This window comes from Phacochoerus africanus, chromosome 3 (genome assembly GCF_016906955.1).
Source record: "Phacochoerus africanus isolate WHEZ1 chromosome 3, ROS_Pafr_v1, whole genome shotgun sequence".
Lineage (NCBI taxonomy): Eukaryota > Metazoa > Chordata > Mammalia > Artiodactyla > Suidae > Phacochoerus > Phacochoerus africanus.
In genome coordinates, this window is record NC_062546.1 from 41,481,160 (window position 1) to 41,503,163 (window position 22,004).

Sequence of the window (22,004 nt, forward strand, 5' to 3'; positions counted from 1 at the left end):
GAAAATATTTAAAACTAACAGACAAATGATCAATATAAAGGTATATAAGAAGAGCTTCTCTCAATTGAAGAAAAAACAATTTAATAAAATTATGAGCAAAGGCTACAAATAAGCCATGCAAGAGGAAAAAATATAAATGAATAATAATCATATAAAAAAAGCTCAGTCTCACTACTAAAGAGAAATGCAGAAAAAGATAAGAACATAAAAAATGTGGAGTTCCCACTGTGGGTCAGTGGGTTAAGAACCTGACTAGCATCCATGAGGATGCGGGTTTGATCCCTGGCCTCGCTCAGTGGGCTGGGGATCTGGTGTTGCTGTAAACTCTGGTTTAGGTCACAGATGTGGCTTGGATCCTGTGTTGCTATGGCTGTGGTGTAGGCCATTGGCTATAGTGTCAGTTTGACACCTAGCCTGGAAACTTACTAATACCACAGATGCAGCCCTAAAAAAACAACAAACAAAAAATGTTCGCTTATCAGATTGGCGAAAATGAAATACAAGTTGACCATATCAATATATCAAGTACCAACAAGAAAGCAAGCACTGTCATATACTGACTAGAGTCCAGCTAGGCAAATTTTTTAAAAGATAATTTGCCAATACTTTGGTGTTGAAATATACATCCCTTGGCCCCAGAAAGACACTTCTAGGAATTATCCTTGAATAAATGCATATGCTGTTCCTAGAAGAATGATTTTCAATAAAAAAAAAGGGAATACAAATAATCATGCAACCATTTATGGAACACCACCACGCATCTATTAAAAGGAATGAGGTAATCCCCCACTGGCATGTAAAGATCTCCAGTATATAGTTAGGGGAAACAAAAACAAAAATGGCAGTCACACAATAGTATGTATGATATGAACCCATTTATGTTAGGAAAGGGTAGAGTAAGTGCAAAGGAACGTATGTGTAACAAAGTGCATGAAAAAGGAAGCATGGACAAAAAGATTGCTTTTACTGGCAATTTCCATAATAAAAAGGAAAGGGGAAAGGATTTCCTGTCCTGGAACAGCGGAAATGAATCCGACTAGGAACCATGAGGTTGCAGGTTCCATCCCTGGCCCTGCTCAGTGGGTTAAGGATCCGGCGTTGCCGTGAGCTGTCGTGTAGGTTGCCGACGGCTCAGATCCTGCATTGTTCTGTGCCTGTGGCGTAGGTCATATCTAGGTTTTTTCAACCTGGCTTTCTACATCAACTTCTGAACTGGTTTTTGATGGGTTTTTTTTTTTTGGGGGGGGGGGTCCTTATGTTGTCCTCTCACAATCCATTTTTTTATAGGGCAATGAATACAATCTATCTAATTTGCAGCTCTGCATTCCTCTTCCTGAAATCCTTCAATGCCTTCCCATTGTTCTTATACTAAATGTCCATGTCTTATAAAAACCCATTATACTATGGTCCCTGCTTGCCTCCCAAACAATCCTTCTCCCCACATACTCCCACTCCCAACATTCTGATCCATAGAATTCTTTGGCTCCTCAAATGCACAATGTTTTCTCTTACCTCTGAGCCATTTCACACCACAGTTCCTCTCTCTGAATCCTCTTTCCAGCCTGTCTTGCCTCTTCCTATGCCCTCCTACTTACTCTTCAGCATTTAGATATCAATTTAACTTCCTCTTTCTCCCAGAAACCTTCACAGAACACCAATTCCAGGTTAATTGTTTCTCTTCTATGCTCCCTTGATGTCATCTATTTACCTCTATGGTACCTCTTACCAAATTCTATTGCAATTGCCTTTTCTGTGGTCAACTCTCTGAAGGCAAGAATTGTACCTGCTTTCGTTATTCTTATGTTCCCAAACTGTAGCACAGTGCGGGGCACAAAATACATGCTCAAAATGAATCCAGCTTAATTAATGAGTTAATGACTGCCTTGGCACAGAGTGCCTTCCTCTAAGGGTGTCTTCCTTTGCACCCTTGCTCACGAGGCAAACTCTCGCCCACCACTCAAGCCCCAGCACCATGCCTTCCTGACTTCCTAAGGGAATCACAGGGCATAACTCACTGTTCTTATTATTGCCTTCCTCCCCATCATCATTTTTATCAATTGTTTTTCTTGTGAGTCTATTTTTGCACACCAGATCAATTCTCTGATGGAAGGACCTATCTTTTCCTCTCTGTTAGAACCCATTACTTAGTGTGGGCCTATGTTCAAATACTTGCTCAAGGTAGCAGGAAGGGTAATAATCAAACTCAGACTGATTTTCTTCTGCAGGTGGGACACTTCACTTAAAGTCATTCCAAAATAAGAATTCTGCAGAATGTGGTCATGTTTATGTCACTGTAACAAGAGTTAAGCTCACCATGGCAACTAGTCATTAAGTCAAGGGATTTGAGGTTCTCTCATTACATTAAACTTCCTGCCTTACCTCTGTTCTTTGCTTAGATGTGTTCAAGCCTCCAACATGTGAAATAATCCATCCCCACAATCACATATCCCAAAGCATTTTTTAGAAAAAAGAGATTAATGGTATCACAAATCATTTGAAGCAGTTTGGAAAACATGTTAATAGGATTTCAGGCTCTTCACAGATCTCTGAATATTTTCCAGGTTGTCCTGTTTGCTCCTTGTGAAAAGGGGATGATGTGGGCTCTCATGGATCAACTACTGAAAGTATCTAGATCAGTGGTGCTAAAGTGAGGATGCTTTTGCACTCTTTGAGACATTTGGCAATGTCTGGGGACATTTTTGATTGTCACAAATATGTGGGAGAGTGCTAATTACATTTAGTTGGTAGAGGTCAGAGGTGCTGTTAAAAATTCTGCAATGCACAAAGCAACCTCCCACATCAAAGAGTGTCTAAAATGTCAGTGGTACCAACATTGAGAAACCCTGACATAGATGAAATAAAAATCTCATATTTCACTCAAACACACTCTCTTAGTCCATAATAGAATATAACATTACTGAGTTTACTCAGAAGACCAGAATATAATCCCACTCATGTGCCTTTGCTCTTATATTTTGACTTAAAATGACATTTTAATATCTATTGCATGGGGCTGCTATAAAAATTAAATATGATAATGTAGGGAAAAAACTGTAGTTGTGTCTGGCAAGTAATAGTTGCTCAATAAATATTTGTAAAACTCAAGTCTATGAAGGCACAGGGAATGTTTAAAAAGTTTAGCCAATGCAGAGGAACAGAATTTTCCCTGAGTAGATCCTGAGTGTGTCACTCTTTTTAGGATCTGTACACACATCATCATTTGTGTGAACACTCTATAGAAGAATAGGCATTGACAAAAACCCCGGGAGGTATTCACACATACCTTTTGTTCTTCTCGCTCTACGGCTGCGTTGCATTTTTCTATTCCCCAGTTTCTCAAAAAATCTCTGAGATAGCCAAACAGCGTTGCAATTCCATATCCCAAGTAAGTGAATACCATAGCATGAAGGGGCGCTTCCTCAAAGGATTCAACAATTGGCTTATAGAAATTTGAATTTCCATTTTGCTAAAAAAAAAAAAAAAGAAAATTAAAGGTTATTGTCTGCCCATTGCAATAAAACTCTGACACTTAAAATTTTGGACTTTCAACCTTTTACATTTCAAATAACGTATTTCAGATCATGTTAAAGCTGCTTGGAGAAAATTAGAAATTGACCATTGAAAAGGGTAATCAGCAATGTACATTTCATTTCACAACTCCTAATGAAAAAAAATTGATTCAGGTAAAAATTCTCAATAGATTCTAAATATATTAAGTAAAAAGTTAATGAGGAGGAGGTTTTTACAAGATGCTAAAGTATCACCCTGGAGGTTACTCCCCAACCTGAGGTCACAACCTTAACCAGGTGATCAAACTACGTCACAGCTGTTAGAAGAACTCACCACTCTGGTCTCTTATCACAATGTAATATTCCTCCTCTGATGAAATATTTAACCTGAATTTAGTCAAGCTCTAACATCTAACTTCCATTTCACTAGAAATATTGGGTAAATGACTTCAGGAAGAAACAATCAGATAATCCACAATGCGGGATTTTCTATATGAAAACTGCCTGGTCTTTAAAAGCAAAACATAAACAAGTGGGGCTACATCAAACTAAAAACCTTTTGCAGAGCAAAAGAAAAGAGCAACAAAGTGAAAAAGGCAACCTACAGAGTGAGAAAATATTTGCAAACTGCATATCTGATACAGGGTTAATACCCAATATATAAGGAACTCATATAGCTCAAAATGCCAAATAACCTAATTAAAAATGGGCAAAGGACCTGCATAGACATTTTCCCCAAAAGACATCCAAGTGGCTAACAGCCAAATGAAAAAGTGTGCAGCATCACTAATCATTAGGGAATGCAAATCAAAACCACAATGAGAGAACAGATTTGTGGATGCCAGGAGGGAGGGAGGAGGGAGTGAGATGGACTGGGAGTTTGGGGTTAGTAGATGCCAACTATTACATTTACAATGGATAAGTAATGAGGTCCTGCAGTGTAGCAAAGGGAACTAATCCAATCTCTTGAAATAGAACATGATGGAAGGTAATATGAGAAAAAGACAGTATATGTATGTGTGACTGGGTCACTTTGCTGTATAGCAGAAATTGGCACAGCATTGTAAATCAACTATAATAAAAAAAAATGAGGTATCACCTGATACCTATTAGCATAGCTGCTATCAAAAAGAAAAGAGATAAAGTGTTGGTAAGGATGTGGAGAAAAAGGAACACTAGTGCACTGTTGGTGGAAACATACATTAGTACAATCATTATGGAAAACAGTATGGAGGTTCCTCCAAAAACTAAAAGAATTCCCACATGATCCAGCAATCCCACTTCTGAGCATATATTCATAGGACATGAAATCAGTGTCTTAAAGAGATATCTGTACTTCCATGTTCACTGCAACATTATTCACAAGATACAGAAACCATCTATTGATAGATGAATGGATAAAGAAAATGTGGTCTCCGTATATACATAAACACACACATATACACACATATACACCTAGAATATTATTCAGCCGCACACACAAAAGAAAATTCTGTCATTTGTGACAACATGGATGAACTGAGAATACATTATGCTAAGTGAAATTAGCCAGACGCAGAAAGACAAATTGTGAGTGATCTCACTTAACATGTGGAATCTAAAAAAGCTGAGCTCACAGAAACAGAGAGTAGACTAGTCTGGTGATTGCCAGGGACTGGGGGTGGGTGGGGGTGAGGAATGGGGAGATGTCAAGGGTACAAGCCTTCAGTTGAAGGATGTAGAAGTTCTGGGGAGCTAATGTTCAGCACGGTAACTGTAGTTGGTCATATGGCCTAGTGTGCTTGAAATTTGCTAAGACAGTAGATCTAAAGTGTTCTTATCACACACGCGGGCATGCACACACACGAAGGTAGTCAGGTGAGGTGACAGAGGCATTATTTTGACGGTGGTAATAATTTCTTCATGTATACATAAATCAAATCACATGGTACACCTCAAATACACACAATTATTATTTATTAACTGGGGAAAAATCAAATCAATTTCCCCTCAATCAAACTGGGGAAAAAGTCCCCTGGGTGAGGGGACTTAAAAAACACCCAAGTGATCCTCTTTTTTTTTTTTTCTTTTGTAAAAAAACAAAACAAAAAACTGGTAAAAGATTCATATTTTGAACAACTGTTGGAAATCCAAATGTGAACTGGAAATATATGTTATTAAGGAAATGTTAATTTTGTTAGGAGTCAAAGTAGTAGTATGGGTATGTGCGAAAATGTTTTATATTTGTAGATGCATGTTGAAGTATTAAGGAGGGTGAAGTGTTATAATAGCTGCAATTTTCTTTCAAATCATTCTTCAAAAATTAAACATGTAGACAGAGCAGTTTGGGGAAAATATTAGTAACTGTTGAATCTAGATGGAGGTTACATGGATGGTAGTTATTTTATTTTTTCACTTTTCTGAATATTTGAAATTTTTAATAATAAAAAGTTAAACGAAAAGGAAATATTCCTCTCTTTTATTGTAGGGGTTGACATTCCAGGGGAAAGTAGACTTTTAATATCAAACCATTCTTAATCCTTTTCAGTTGATTTGCATACAGTAGCTCAATGTTTGCTCAGTGCATTAGTGAATAAATCATTCCTAATGCTACTAAGTTTTTGTCTTTAATAAATATTTATACATTCATTCATTTCTTTTTTTTTTTTTGTCTTTTCTAGGGCCGTTCCTGCGGCATATGGAGATTCCCAGGCTAGGGGTCCAGTCGGAGCTGTAGCCACTGGCCTATGCCAGAGCCACAGCAACGAGGGATCCGAGCCGTGTCTGCAACCTACAGCACAGCTCACGGCAATGTCAGATCCTTAACCCACTGAGCGAGGCCAGGGATGGAACCCTCAACCTCATGGTTCCTAGTCGGATTTGCTAACCATTGAGCCACGACAGGAACTCCTACATTCATTCATTTCTTAATTAAACAAATATAATGCAAGCCTCAGATTCCCCATTTCCCAATGAGATGATCCATAAGAAGGGTTTTGACCACTTTTAGTGATTTATAGGAAATGGTCAAATATCTACTCATATATAATTTATTAGCTTACACATATATATTTAGAATGATGAACTATATAAAATCATCTTAGTTAGAAATACTGTTTTTGCTACTCATACTCTAAGCATCATTCGATTTCACCAACACAGTTTTCTAGACTATTTCATTGCCTTCATTTCCTCTACACTGTTTGAGATGCAGTATTTTTGGAATCTTTATGAGATAGATTCCCTGAAAGTAATATTCTCAGCCACAAAATATGTGATAATCAAGGTAAAAAAAAAAATCTATCTGGGGAGCTTCCATTATGACTCAGTAGGTTAAGGACCTGATGTTTTCTTTGTGAAGATACGGGTTTGATCCCTGACCTTGCTCAGTGGGCTTAGGATCCAGTGTTGCTACAAGCTGCAGTATAGGTTGAAGATGAAGATGTAGCTTGCATCCAGTGTTGCCATACCTGTGGTGTAGGCCTCAGCTGGCCTGGGTACTTCCATAGGCCACAGGTGCATCCATAAAAAGAAAACAAAAATCTATCTAGGGGATTAATAGTTTTAATTTAAATTACTTGTTTTTAAACCAATTTCTAAAAAGACTTCTTATGATGACATTTTAAATTTGAATTCACAAGTCAAAAATACCATAAAATATTACTAAATATTACTAAAATTCCTTGAGTTCTTATTTATCCATTATATCAGGTTCGAACCCAAACTAACATTAATGGCTAATTGCTTTTGTCTGATATCTTCTCCAAATGCTACCCTTGTGATTTAAGTTAACAAAAGTGAGAGAGCATTGCTTAAGATGAGGTCTTGAATGGAAAGTGAAGGAGAAATTATAACAAATGCCTCATATATGGGAATATAGGGTGCTAAGGGGATATCTTCCATGAACCAGCAATGTGCTAGAGTCTGGGAATTCCGAGATGAATGAGACAGACCCTGCCCCTGACTTCCTGACCTCCCTCTATGTCCTCACACCAATCCTGTAGTTCTGATGGGCAGCTGACCTTCCTGGTCTAGTGCCAACATTTGGCTCCCTTCCTTGGTTCTGTTCTGTGCATGACCTTTGAACAGCAACTATCTCCAGCATCCTTGGTGACCTTCTGACCCAGTTAACATCCAAGGGCTTTCTTCTTTCCTGTATTTGCCCAAACTCTTGCAAAATGGAATGAGAGCCTCAGGAAGATTTTGTCGTGATTAGTTAGGTTTGAGGTCAAGGAAGAGAAATGAGAAGTATCTTCAAGTAGTGTTATAGGAATGTTGATAGGCAGAAAGAGGGAATTAGAAGGAAAACTTCTGGAGTTCCCGTAGTGGCGCAGTGGTTAACGAATCCGACTAGGAACCATGAGGTTGCGGGTTCGGTCCCTGCCCTTGCTCAGTGGGTTAACAATCCGGCATTGCCGTGAGCTGTGGTGTAGGTTGCAGACGCAGCTGGGATCCCGCGTTGCTGTGGCTCTGGCATAGGCCGGTGGCTACAGCTCCGATTCAACCCCTAGCCTGGGAACCTCCACATGCCGCGGGAGCAGCCCAAGAAATAGCAACAACAACAACAACAACAACAACAAAAAAAAACTTCTTATAAGGGGAGAGATGGTGAATACATGTGGACCTGCTGACTGGGGGGTAGAACCCTGCAGACAGTTAGAGATGCAGGAAAACAGAAAGGCCTGGCTGAAGCATAGGATCTGATCCTCAACCACTCTGAGGCCCAGTGAAAACCATGGTTGAAGGTGAATGTGATAAAGGACAAAATCAAAAGAAGAGCAGGACACTTAGGACCAAATTTTGGGGACTTCCTGCTTTTAAGAGCATCACAGATGAGGAAGGGTGAGTGAAGGGTGCCCCAGGTGGGTGACTTCAGAAACTTGATTTCTCCTGCTTGCAAATGAACCACTTTGGCTGACTTAGAGGATGCCTCAGTCACCTAGGCATACAGGACTTCCAGAATATTAAAGGCCATCCTGTGAGGACCCTAGAGTTTTTCCTTTTCCCTCACCTATAGTCACTTCTGAGCTCTATTATGTGGCCAAATCAAGCAGAGCAGCCCCTCTCCCCCACGAAAATTTATGGGAAATTTCTGCTTGAATTGATCTAAAGCAAACCTGCACTGTGTATAACAGACTGTATAAATGCACATAAAATCCTCATTTGTATGCACAGACTGGGCCTGTGTAACTGTTTCTTTTCTTTTCTTTCCCTTTTCTTTCTTTATTCCTCCCTCCCTCCCTTCCTCCCTCTGTCCTTCCTTCCTTTTTATTTTTTTATTTTTTTGTCTTTTTAGGCTGCACTCACAGCATATGGAATTTCTTAGGCTAGGGGTCAAGTCAGAACTGCAGATGCCAGCTTACACAACAGCCAGGGCAATGCCAGATATGAGCTGCTTCTGTGACCTACGCTGCAGCTTGCGGTAATGCCAGATCCTTAACCCACTGAGCAAGGCCAGGGATCAAACCCACATCCTCATGGATACTAGTCTGGTTCTTAACCCACTGAGCCACAGTGGGAACTCTTCCCCCGCCCCCGGGCCCCTGTGGCTTGTTCTGAAAGACAGTTGTATCACAAAAGGAGAAGTTTCCAACAATGTCCATCAGCCCAAACCAGTATCTGCTCTACTCTCTCATATAATTTTATTTATTTTTAATTTAATGTAATGTAATTTTATTTGATAGAGAGAAAATGAGATGCCTTCATGGAGAACAGTTATTTGGAAATGTATAGGTCTTACTTAATAGATAAAAAGTGACTGACTTGCCAAATTTCTTCATTTAGAATGGAAGTCAGTCAAGCCTCTTGGGAAGGATGTCTCAATCTGGGGTTGGATGGTTCTCTTGATATCTGAAAATCTGTCTTATCAAAGTAAACAAGGCCTGAAAACTTGCGTAATAAATTTGTTGGCCATGGCTCACCTAACATATTCATCTGTAATATACTTCCTTTGTTTGTCCCAGCTACTGGTTATTTTCTTTCTATGTTCTTCTTTTTTCTTTCATAGAATTAAAAATAAATAGAGCCACTTTTCCCAGAGTTCCTGGTCATTTGGGATGCTGTGGCCCCCTGGGGAGTGTTTACTTCCTGCATTCCTGTTACAGTGTTGGCACGTGGTGGGAGGATAATTACACTTCCATTCAAGTTAGCAGGTCTTTTGCTGGCTGCCTATTGTGCACTGTCCTAGGCTAATATTAAGAGACTGTGAAACCAATAACTGTAGTCTCTTTCTCCCAGAATAAGAGACATAGTGTCGTGGTGTATGTGGTGGGGGGAGGTGAGCGAGCATAATCATAACACAGGATGCATAACACAGAGTAAAAGTAAATGTCATAAGAGAGACACAAATAGAGGGATCATACCACTTTGGGTGATTACGAGTGGCTTCCTGAAGGAGGTGGCATGTGAGCCCAGTCTTGTGGGAGGTAGAGTGTGATGGAGAGGGCTTAGGTGGGGGGTGAGGGAGTGCCTGGGTTCAAATCCTGGCATTTTCACTTTTTGACTCTATGACCTTATGCAAGTGACTTAATTCCCCTTGCTCTCAAATGCCTCAAGTGTAAAATGGAGTTAGGAGTGTTTGTTTTGAAAATCAAATGAGATAATGTATGCAAAGTACCCACCCCAGAGTAAACATTCTTTCAAGGTTCTAATTTTCATGAAATCTTCTGAGTAAAGATGATAGAAAACTATTAGAATGGATGCTGCTGCTTTTGGAGAAATATCTGGAAAAGAAGAAAAAGAACATATATAGGGCCTTGGCCAGTACCCATGCATGGGGAACAGCAGGAGAGTGAGACAGTAAACTGTGAGAGGGGAGGAAGGGGTAGGAGTTAGAGGCATGGTGCCTGAAGTGAGAAGAACCATGATGCTTGGGACATCTGGAATTGCAGCACAAGGGGAAGTATTTAGTTATGCTTTGAAGAGAAAGAAGAGGTGGAAAAAAGCCCTGTAGTCATTGTTATGGGTCTGAAACAACCAACCCAGGGACGGCACCAATCTAGACTCTTTCCATCTCTAGACTCTTACTGTGTGGGAATAACATTTTTTTTTTCTGGTTGTGCCTGCAGCATGCAAAATTCACCAACCAGGGATTGAACCTGAGCCACAGCAGTGGCCTGAGCCACAGCAGTGACAATGCCAGATCCTTAACCTGCTGAGCCACCAGGGAACTCCACACAATCTCATTTTTAATCTACTTGTAGTTGAGTCTTCCACTACGTGCAGCTCGAAGAATCCCATCAGATCAGTTCATTCCCAGTTAAGGGAATAACACGAATTGTAGACTAATGAAGACACAATCACTCAAAATCTATGGGATACCTCAAAAGCAGTGCTCAGAGGGAAGTTCATAGCAATACAGGCCTTCCTCAAAAAAGAAGAAAGATCTCAAATTGACAACTTAACCCACTACCTAAACGAATTAGAAAAAGAGGAACAAAAAAACTTAAAGTCAGCAGAAGGAAGGAAATCATAAAAATCAAAGAGGAAATCAAGAAAATAGAAATTCAAAAAAACAATAGAAATCATCAATAAAACCAAGAGCTGTTTCCTTGAAAAGGTAAACAAAATTGACAAACCTCTGGCTAGACTCACCAAGAAGAGGAGAGAAAGAATCTAAACAAACAAAATAAGAAATGAAAAAGGAAAAATCACAATGGACACTGCAGAAATACAAAAAACCATAACAGAATACCATGAACAATTATATGCCAACAAATTTGACAATCTAGACTAAATGGACAACTTTCTAGAATCTTAACAGCCTGCCAAAACTGGAATCAAGAAGAAATAGATCAACTGAACAGAACATAAAAACACTTCCTATGAATAAAAGTCCAGGACCAGATGGCTTCACAGGTGAATTCTACCAAACATACAAAGAGGATCTGGTGCCCATCCTCCTTAAACTTTTTCAAAAGGCTGAAGAAGAAGGAACACTCCCAAAGACATTCTATGATGCTACCATCACCCTAATTCCAAAACCAGACAAAGATACCACCAAAAAAGAAAACTATCAGCCAATATCTTTGATGAATATAGACTCAAAAATTCTCAACAAAATTTTAGCCAACCGAATTCAACAACATATCAAAAAGATCATACACCATAACCAGGTGAGATTCATCCCAGGTTCACAAGGATGGTTCAACGTACACAAATCAATCAACATCATACACCACATTAACAAAAGAAAATTCAAAAACCATATGATCATCTCAGTAGATACAGAAAAAGCATTTGACAAAGTCCAACATCCATTTATGATAAAAATTCTCGTCAAAGTGGGTATAGAGGAAACATTCCTTAACATAATCAAAGCCATTTATGACAAACGCACAGCAAATATAATACTCAATGGAGAAAACCTGAAAGCCTTTCCACTAAAATCTGGAACAAGACAGGGATGCCTACTCTCACCACTAATATTCAACATAGTACTGTAAGTCCTAGCCACAGCAATCAGTCAAACAAAAGAAATAAAAGGCATCCAAATAAGAAGAGAAGAGATAAAACTGTTACTGTATGCAGACGACATGATACTATATACAGAAAATCCCAAAGACTCAACCCAAAAACTACTTGAATTGATTAATAAATTCAGCAAAGTAGAAGGATATAAGATTAATATTCAGAAATCAGTTGCATTTCTGTCTACTAACAACGAAACTTTAGAAAAGGAATACAAAAATACAATACCTTTTAAAATTGCACCCCAAAAAATCAGATACCTGGGAATACACCTGACCAAGGAGGCAAAGGACCTATATGCTGAGAACTATAAAACATTAATCAAGGAAATTAAAGAAGATGTAAAGAAATGGAAAGATATTCCATGCTCCTTGATTGGAAAAATTAATATATGTAGTGATCTACAGATTCAATGAAATCCCTATCAAATTACCCATGACATTTTTCATAGAACTAGGGCAAACAATCCAAAAATTTATGTGGAACCACAAAAGACCCAGAATTGCCAAAGCAATCCTGAGAAACAAAAACCAAGCAGGGGACAAAACTCTCCCAGAATTCAGACAATACTACAATGCCACAGTCATCAAGACTGGTACTGGTACCAAAACAGACAGACAGACCAACGGAACAGAATAGAGAATGCAGATATAAACCCCGACACCTATGGTCAATTAATCTTTGACAAAGGAGGCAAAAACATAAAATGGGAAAAAGACAGACTATTCAGTAAGAATTGCTGGAAAACCTGGACAGCTGCATGCAAATCAATGAAACTAGAACACACCCTCACATCATGCACAAAAATAAACTCAAAATGGCTGAAAGATCTAAATATAAGATAAGACACTATCAAACTCCTGGAAGAGAATATAGGCAAAACATTCTCTGACATCAACCTTACCAATGTTTTCTCAGGTCAGTCTCCCAAAGCACCAAAGTCACAGAAATAAAAGCAAAAATAAACCAGTGGGACCTAATCAAATGGACAAGCTTTTGCACAGCAAATGAAACCAAAAAGAAAACAAAAAGACAACTTGCAGAATGGGAGAAAATAGTTTCAAATGATGCAACCGACAAGGGCTTAATCTCTAAAATATACAAACAACATATACAACTCAACAGCAAAAAACCCAACAACCCAATGGAAAAATGGGCAAAAGACCTGAATAGACATTTCTCCAAGGATGATATACAGATGGCCAACAAGCACATGAAAATATGCTCAACATCCCTGATTATTAGAGAAATGCAAATCAAAACTACCATGAGATACCACCTCACACCCGTCAGAATGGCCATCATTAATAAATCCACAAATAACAAGTGCTGGAGGGGCTGTGGAGAAAAGGGAACCCTCCTGCACTGTTGGTGGGAATGTAAGCTGGTACAACCACTATGGAGAACAGTATGGAGGTACTTTAGAAATCTATACATAGAACTACCATATGTTCCAGCAATCCCACTCTTGGGCATGTATCTGGACAAAACTCTCCTTAAAAAAGACACATGCACCCACATGTTCATTGCAGCTCTATTCACAATAGCCAAGATATTGAAACAATCCAAATGTCCATTGACAGACGGTTGGATTTGGAAGATGTGGTATACATACACAATGGAATATGACTCAGCTGTAAAAAAGAATGACATAATGCCATTTGCAGCAACGTGGAAGGAACTAGAGACTCTTATACTGAGTGAGGTAAGTCAGAGAGAGAAAGACAAACACCATATGATATCACTTATATCTGGAATCTAATATATGGCACAAATAAAATTTTCCACAGAAAAGAAAATCATGGACTTGGAGAATAGACTTATGGTTGCCTAAGGGGAGGGGGAGTGAATGGGATGGATTGGGAACTTGGGGTTAATGGATGCAAACTATTGCTTTTGGAATGGATTAGCAATGAGATCCTGCTGTGTAACACTAAGAACTATGTCTAGATACTTACAACAGAGCATGATAATGGGAGAAAAAAGTATGTATACATGTATTTGTAACTGGGTCCCCATAAAAAAAAAAAAGAGTTGTAGACTAGATGAGATGCTGCTGGAGGAGGGCACGATCAGTGCTCATCTAGTACACATTGATATATTCACCTCTGCTGTCTCTCCCTAGCATCCATTCTGACTGGTTAAAGAGTGCTTTGTTCTAGTTGATAAAGACATATTCCTTTACAGCATGTGTATCTGTGTATATTTAATTTTTCATCCCTAATGGCAGGTAAAATTCAAAGATGCCCTTTCCCCCCATAGAATCCTCTTCTTTTACTCTAAAACATTTGAAGGTCTTATCGATTTCAAATTGCCATTCTTTCTCTTCTAAAAGACTTTGGGGAGTTCCCTGGTGGCCTAGTGGTTAAGGACTCGGTGTTGTCATTGCTGTGGCTCGGGTTAATACCATGGTTCGGGTTTGATCCCTGGCCCGGGAATGTCTGCAATGCCACGGGCTCAGCCAAAGAAGAAAGAAAGAAAGAAAATACATTGAGATGTCAATCAGATCCACTGAAGTTACACAAACGATGCAGCACCAAAGCTCATGAATGTGGAAATATACAAGAATGATGAGAGTGCACAGTCTGCTAGTTGGAAGGGTAGTAATGTCTTGAACTCATCTGGGATTTTAAGAAAGTAGTATTTTCATCACAGCCTTATGTCATGTGTATCATAGATGTAAATGTTCAGAAGTTCTTCATGAAACTCACATGACTCAGTCAAGTCTAACTCTTGCCTTCTTGCCACAAGTAGTGAGTGACTTTCACACTCTGATTTTTATCCCCTCCAAATCATCCCTTATGCTCCCACTTTCCTGTAGTTTCTTTAGTTTCTGCTCTTTTTTCTAACTGTCCTCTGCTGCCCCCTCTTCCTCACCTCCATGCCACCCACCTCTGTACTTTGGCTTTGCCTGCCAAACCTACCTAATATCCACTATTTAAGACCCAACTGTGGCTTCATTTTCTAAAAAGATCCAGGAGGGATGTTCTCACCTCATCATTATAACCCTCACCACACTGTATTACAATAATATTTTAAAAGGCCCAGTTAGTTATTAAAAGGACAGAAAATAAAGGATCACTTGCAAGAAATAATAGCTTTTATTATCTCTCACTCAGGCCTTTCAAATATTTCAAATATTTCAACACCATTGTCCATTGTGCTAGAGACTGGCTGTGCATCTGACCACTTCCCTCCCCCCACTCTCAGCTGGGCTACATGGCCTGAGTCCCTGGCAGACAAGTGTGGCCGTGTGACAGAGTTTTGACCAAGGTGAAGTTGATAGAAGTCAAATGTGCCATTTCCATGTTTGTCCACAAAAGCCCCTCTCATGATCCACATCTTTCTCACTTTCCCCTGTTGCCATCTGAATTCTGATAGCCAAGGTTACCTTAGAAACCATGCAGTATCATCTTCAGATCTTTTATCAGCCTGGTTCCCTGAATTACATGTGGAGCAGGGTTCTCACCATCTCCCCCTCCAACTCCATCACACCTATTAGAATTAATATGGGTGAGAAATAAACTTCTATTGGGTTATGCCATGGAGATTTGGTGGCTCATTTATTATGACAGCTAGCATTGCCTTAAATACATACTATAGGAAGTATGTTAAAATGCTTTTATGTCTAAATATTACTTAGAAGTATATGGAGGAAGTCAGAACCATGTTATCCCCAAGGAAAAGTGTACATCAGGACCTGTCTCGGCTGACCAAAATTCAAATTTACAACTGGAGAGTGCATCTACCATGGAAAATAGTATGAAGATGCCTCAAAAAAATTAAAAATAGAACTACCATATGATCCAGCAGCTCTACCCATGGATATATATCTGAAGAATATGAAAGCATTGATTTCAAAAGACATATGTACCCCCATGTTCACAGCAGATGTATTTACAATGGCCAAGAAATGGAAGAAACCTAAGGTTCATCAATCAGATAAATGGATAAAGCTGTGATATACAATGGAGTTTTATTCATCCATTAAAATAGGAAGGAAATTTTGCCACTTGCAGCAACATAGATGGACCTTAGAGGTACTATTCTTAGTGAAGTCAGTCATACAGAGAAAGACAGATACTTCATATTCTCCATTATATGTGGAATCCAAAAAATTCAACACGTGACTATAACAAAACAGAAACAGACACATAGATGCAGAGAACAAAGTAGTGGTTATCGGTGGGGGGAGGGGCAAGATTGGGGAAGGTGATTAAGATGCACAGACTCCTGTGAGTAAACTAAATAATATGTGAGGATGTAACCTACAGCACAGGAGATATAACCTGTTTTATAATAACTTTAAATCAAGTATAATCTATAAAAATATTGAATCATGTTGGACACCTAAAACTTACACAATACTGTAAATCAGCTATATTTCAATTTAAAAAATGGAAGGAGATAATCATTCAATCAATCTGGGGAAGTTTATGCCAGAAAATTAACTGAGTCACTGAGTCAATTCTTGATTTATTAAGCATCTCTGTGTGTTAGGTGGTGCATGATAGAAGGAAGTGCATTACAAGATTTAGGCTTCAGTGACCACAAATGTCAGAGAGAGAGAGATAGGCAGATAGATTACAAACATGAAACTTTTTTTTTTTTTTTTTTGGCCGTGTCCAGAGCATGTGGAAATTCCCGGGCCAGGGATCAAACCCACACCACAGCAATGACCTGAGCCACTGCACCAAAAGGGAACTCCAACATGGGACTTTTTGAGGAGATGAGGTTGGTATGTATTAGCTTCTCCAACCTTTCTTTCTGGTGATGCACAAATTCAGTTGTTGAGGGGTTAAGTTGCTTTCCCATTGTCCTGGCTTTTTCTTTCACCACATGTCAAGTTAGCTAATAAGTCAGGACAGCCCATGAGGAGCGTCCCAAGCATCCACATTTCCAGATTGGGACATGAAGGATTCACAGAAAAGGCAGAATGGCTTGGAGGGGGCTACACAGAGTCCCTAACAGCGTGCCCAATGAAAACCCACCATAGGCATGAGTGAATGAAAGAGAGAGAAGATTAGGAAGTGTTGAGGGAGCAGGTGGGGGGTTTTTCAGGACAGGAGAACTAGCAGGGGCACTTGTTAGTGAATGGAAATGAGAGGCACAGGACCTTACAAGGCCATCTGACTGGACCACATGTGTGGCCTACTTGGAGATGAGATGCGGAGAGCTGGCTGGAATTGACTAGGCCTTCTATGCAGGGTAGGCCAAATGTTCTGTTTCAGAGATCAGGGAAAGAAATGCAGGGAAGAAAGATGGGCAGGATGCCAGGACACTCCCTGGCATGACAGCTGGGGTGGAGGCTCTAAAGTCAATTGGACATAATTGAACTTGGGAACAAAGTAACCGTCCTTCATCACCCTACAAATGACTGCATTCTTTTGATCTAACTTAAAACTGGCTGGATCACTTGAGAAGCACAGAGCTTTTATTATGTTATCTTGACAAGCCAGAGAAAACAGTGCACCGGTGTTTAAATAGCACTGAGATTAACTACCACCTACTGTCGTCTTGTTGAGTTATAATGTTCTCAGACCAGGTGAGAATAGAGCTTATCTCTGAACTGCTCAATGTTTTTGTGGCCGTGAACTTATTTATTGACGTAATATCCCTAAGAGGTCAGGGCTGGGTAGCTGTAATAGAATTAGAGTTGTTTTCACATAATAAGACAGACATAGGGCCTTGAGAAATTCCCCCCAAGGTTATAAAGCAGGAAAAGGCAGGACTAAGTTGCATTTCTCAAGTTGACGACACCTGGGTTGCAGCAGAAAGAAGCTTTAAGTTAGGCCTTCGAGATATGATGGATTGGAACATATTTCAGAAATAAAAGTGCTTTGGGGCTACTCTTTTCCTTCCCAGATGGGTACTGGTAGCTGTGAGCACACTGCGGGAAGGCTGATTACCTTATGTGTGGCCTTGTGCTGGGCACAGGAAGGGTCATTCACAGCTTCTTTTTTTTTTTTTGGTCTTTTTGCCATTTTCTTGGGCCACTCCTGCGGCATATGGAGGTTCCCAGGCTAGGGGTCCAATCGGAGCTGTAGCCATCGGCTTACACCACAGCTGCAGCAATGCAGGATCCGAGCCACGTCTGCGACTTACACCACAGCTCATGGCAATGCCGGATCGTTAACCCACTGAGCAAGGCCAGGGATTGAACCTGAAACCTCATGGTTCCTAGTCGGATTCGTTAACCATTGAGCAACGATGGGAACTCCCCTTTTCACAGCTTCTTTTATGGCTTCCATCCTCATGGAACTAATGGGCTAAGGGAGGGATAACATGTGCATACAGAAATAGAATCTTTTAGGACCAGAGAGCAAGAAGTATCCAGTGGCAACACCTAATCAAGGGTATAGCTATGTAGAAAGCAAACCAGAAGTTTAGTGTCATTCTATATTTACACATTTGTTCATTTTCCCTTTCCTTTATTAACTTTTTAATTGAAATATAGTTGATTTACATTATTGTGTTAGTTTCAGGTGTATAGCAAAATAGTTCAGTTACATAAAAGATATTGTGTTTGGCTGGTAGGGGCAGGCATGGCCATGCATTCGTTCTAAAAGGGGGATTCTGTGCACTTTGTCCGTTGTTGAAATTTCAGTGCCTAGAATGGTGTCTGATTCATTGTAGCATCCAAAAAATATTTGATGAATCAAACAGATTCATCAAGTAGGCTAAGAAGGCAGTGCAAAGCTCAGACACTGATCCTAACAACCTAGGTCCTAACAAGGGAAGCCACTGACCAAGTTATACACAAATGGTGGCTTAAAAACCTGATCGGATAAGTTTTCTATAGGGCCCCTGCAAAGCCATGTGAATGGATCTTTGGGGAGCCACTACATTCAGTGATTCACAGTGATTCATGGCTGTGTGCTGATCCTTTTAAGGTCTCCCTTGTATCTCTGGTGGAAAAGTATGTGATGAAGCCAGTGATTTCCCTTGATTCTGAAAATGTGAACCAATGACCAAAAACCAAAAGGCAAGTGTCTCCTAAAGTGCATGAGAATGAACCAGCACTGGAGATGTACTTTGCCATGGAAGTGAGGTGTGTCCTGTGGTATTTCTTGACTGTGCCAGGCAGCCGATGACTCATAGGTGAGGTACAACAAGGGTGGGGCTCTGGAAGCACACAAAATGGGGTTGAGAGAGTCACTCGGCTGAGCTCAGGGGCTGAACTTGGATTACAAACAATGGTTTTTCTCTTTGAATCAAACTGAACCAATTTCTTCTCGCATGTTGATGATGCTGAACTACCATCCCTGGGCCCCAGCAAAAACTTCTTGTCTCCTGAACCTGGACCAAACAGTGCCTGCCATTCAGCAAACTTAAGAGGCAGAAAGACTTACTGCCCAGAAAGAGAGAAACTTGACAAGAATGCCATCCTTCTTCCTTCTCTGTGCTTTTATTAGGATTTGATTCATGGCTGGATGGACCTACCCTTCTTACCTTCCTCCCTCTTTCTCTGTCTGTCACCCTATAAAACCACTCACATTGTAGGCGTGTCAGGAGTAACCTAGGAACTCATAACCTGCTTTATCTTTCTCTTGCCTTTGAAGGCAGAACGTGTCCTTAAAGTTGATGCTTTGTTGAATGTATACAGTTTCTCTGGCAGGAATCTCTGGTTTTCATGGAAGACAGCAGAGATCATTTTATTTTTCATGAAAACTTTTTTCTTTTTGGAAAAACAGATGGAAATATTTTGTTGCCAGACAACAAATTCCTCAAGAATATCACACCCCAACCACTGGTTTCTTGACTTCCAAGATACCTTATGATATTCATGGTCACAGCTGTATTATCTGATTATTCTTCCTTCCTTCCTTCCTTTTTTTCTTTCTTTCTTTCTTGTCTGTTTAGGGCTGAACCTGTGGCATATGGAAGTTCCCAGGCTAGGGGTAGAATTGGAGCTGCAGCTGCTGGCCTACACCACAACCACAGCAATGCCAGACCTGAGCCACATCTTCAACCTACACCACAGCTCACGGCAACGCCAGATCCTTTAACCCACTGAGTGAGGCCAGGGATCAGACCTGCATCTTCATGGACGCTAGTCAGATTTGTTTCCACTGAGCCACAATGGGAACTCCATGATTTTTTTTTCTTATGTGGCATACAATACAGGGGGAAAAAAGTTACCTTTCCCAGAGCAAGGCTAGTCTTGATTAGTTTTTACTGTACTCCTGAATTAACCATTGAGTAATTCCAGGCATTTAAAATATATATATATATATATTATAATTTATCAGCTCTAAGTAATGGATGGGTGCAAGGGATGAGTCATCTGACTGGTATAAAGTTTTCTATTACATTTTAAAAAATAAAACTGATATTCATGACCTATTTACTTCGTCATTGAGTCATTTTCTCAACCCACACGTGAACTTCTGTTTCTTAGTCTGTAGGCATATGATTCAGAGGTCTTGCAAAGAGTTGACTAATGGGAAGCATGGCCCCTTAGAGAAAATGCCAGCCCCTCATGTATAAACTTACAATGAAAATCCTGAGGTAGGTCAGTTGTGGGATTTTCCTGGGTGCCCTCATGTTGTTTGCATGGTTTGGCAAAAGGTATCATTGCCAAGAGCTCCTATGGGGTTTGTTTTTGGTCCTATGCTGTGAAAGGCAGTGTTGTGTAGAGGTGCTGATGTGGACAGGGGTGTGTCTTGCCCTAGAATGGCCACCTGGAGACATTGGGCAAGTGAGTCTTGGTTGCCTATTGAGAAATATATCACTAAGATCTAGAAAATGAGATAACATGAAATCTGAGATCTGAGGTCAGTTCTGCCATGATTATTCAAGAGTTTGAGACTATTTTGAGCCTAGTTTCTTTAGGGCCATCAGAGTTGGTGAATGGGAAATATGTCCTGTTGCAAGACCTAAGAATCCTTAACACGTCACCAATGTCTGTTGCCTCGGGTAAGCTCAGCATAGGCGCCAAGAAGTGAACAGACTGGTATTCCCCTGCTGGCTCCGGAAGCAAGCACTCATGATGGCATGAGTTTGAAAATAAAGTTGAGGCTGAACAAGGACTCAAAAGAAGGTAATTCTGAGGAATACATATGCTATATAACATAAGGATGTGAAGACAAAGGTCAAGGATTTTTAAAGAAAGGTTTTTAGGAAGTTGTGCAATCGCATGTGCCATGTAAAATCACTTTGCTAGCTACACTGGCTATGGAAATCTAAGGTAGAAATTAACCTTTTTGCAAGACTTTTAGAGTCATGGATTTCTAAAAAATTTACTAAGACAACTCCAAAGCCACTATTTTGAGTAAGTATAGTAACCAGCATAGTACTTTTTTTCTTGGTGTGAATTAAACTACTGGAGAATAGAAGCACTGATTTTTTAAAAGTCTTCTACCTGTTCTTATAAGGCATAGTTGATGGAGTTGTATGCACCAGTTAAGGGCTTGATAATTGTCCATACGTCTAGTCCTTTGAGACATCCCTAAACTTAGAGTCAAAATGTCTGGAACTCTGGCCCAGTCTGTCCCATCATCCATATGGCTTTGGTCTCATTATGTTTCTGAGTGCTGCTTTTCTGGAAAATGGTCAATAAGACTCCAAACTTCATGGCATTGCTGTAAGAGTTTAACAAGATCTTGGATATAAGGATTATTATAGCTGATGCCGAAGGTAAACAGGCAAAACATTGGTTAAGTTTTTCAGAAATAATTCCATGTCTTTGCATGGACCATCTTATTTATTTCTTACAACAATTCTACCGGGTAGGCACTACTAGTATCCTCGTCTTCTACAGGAAACCGAGGCACAGAGATATTAAGTCACTTGTCCCAGGTCACTGATATGAAACTGGAATTCAAGCCTAGACAAGCTGTGCTCCCAGTCTCTATATGATGATGGTTCAGTTTACTAGAACAGTAGGGCTGTGGAGTGTGGTGACAGTTTATGTGACATTAGGGTTCAGAAAATCCTTCTATTACTCAGCCAAGTGAGTGATTATCTGACTTCTTTGAACCTTGGATCCTTATATGAGAAATTTGAAAGCAATAGGTGAGAATTATCAATATTTCAAAAAGCAAA

General features: G+C 39.9%; 1 protein-coding gene across 1 annotated transcript in view; it reads right to left on the reverse strand.

The window, feature by feature from the left end:
- SPTLC3 (serine palmitoyltransferase long chain base subunit 3) overlaps positions 1-22,004 on the reverse strand; it is a 139,828-nt gene that overhangs the window by 106,990 nt on the left and 10,834 nt on the right. The window contains exon 2 of the mRNA XM_047771673.1: positions 3,284-3,466. Within this exon, the coding sequence (XP_047627629.1) occupies positions 3,284-3,466 (183 nt within the window). The remainder of the gene's footprint in view (positions 1-3,283; positions 3,467-22,004) is intronic.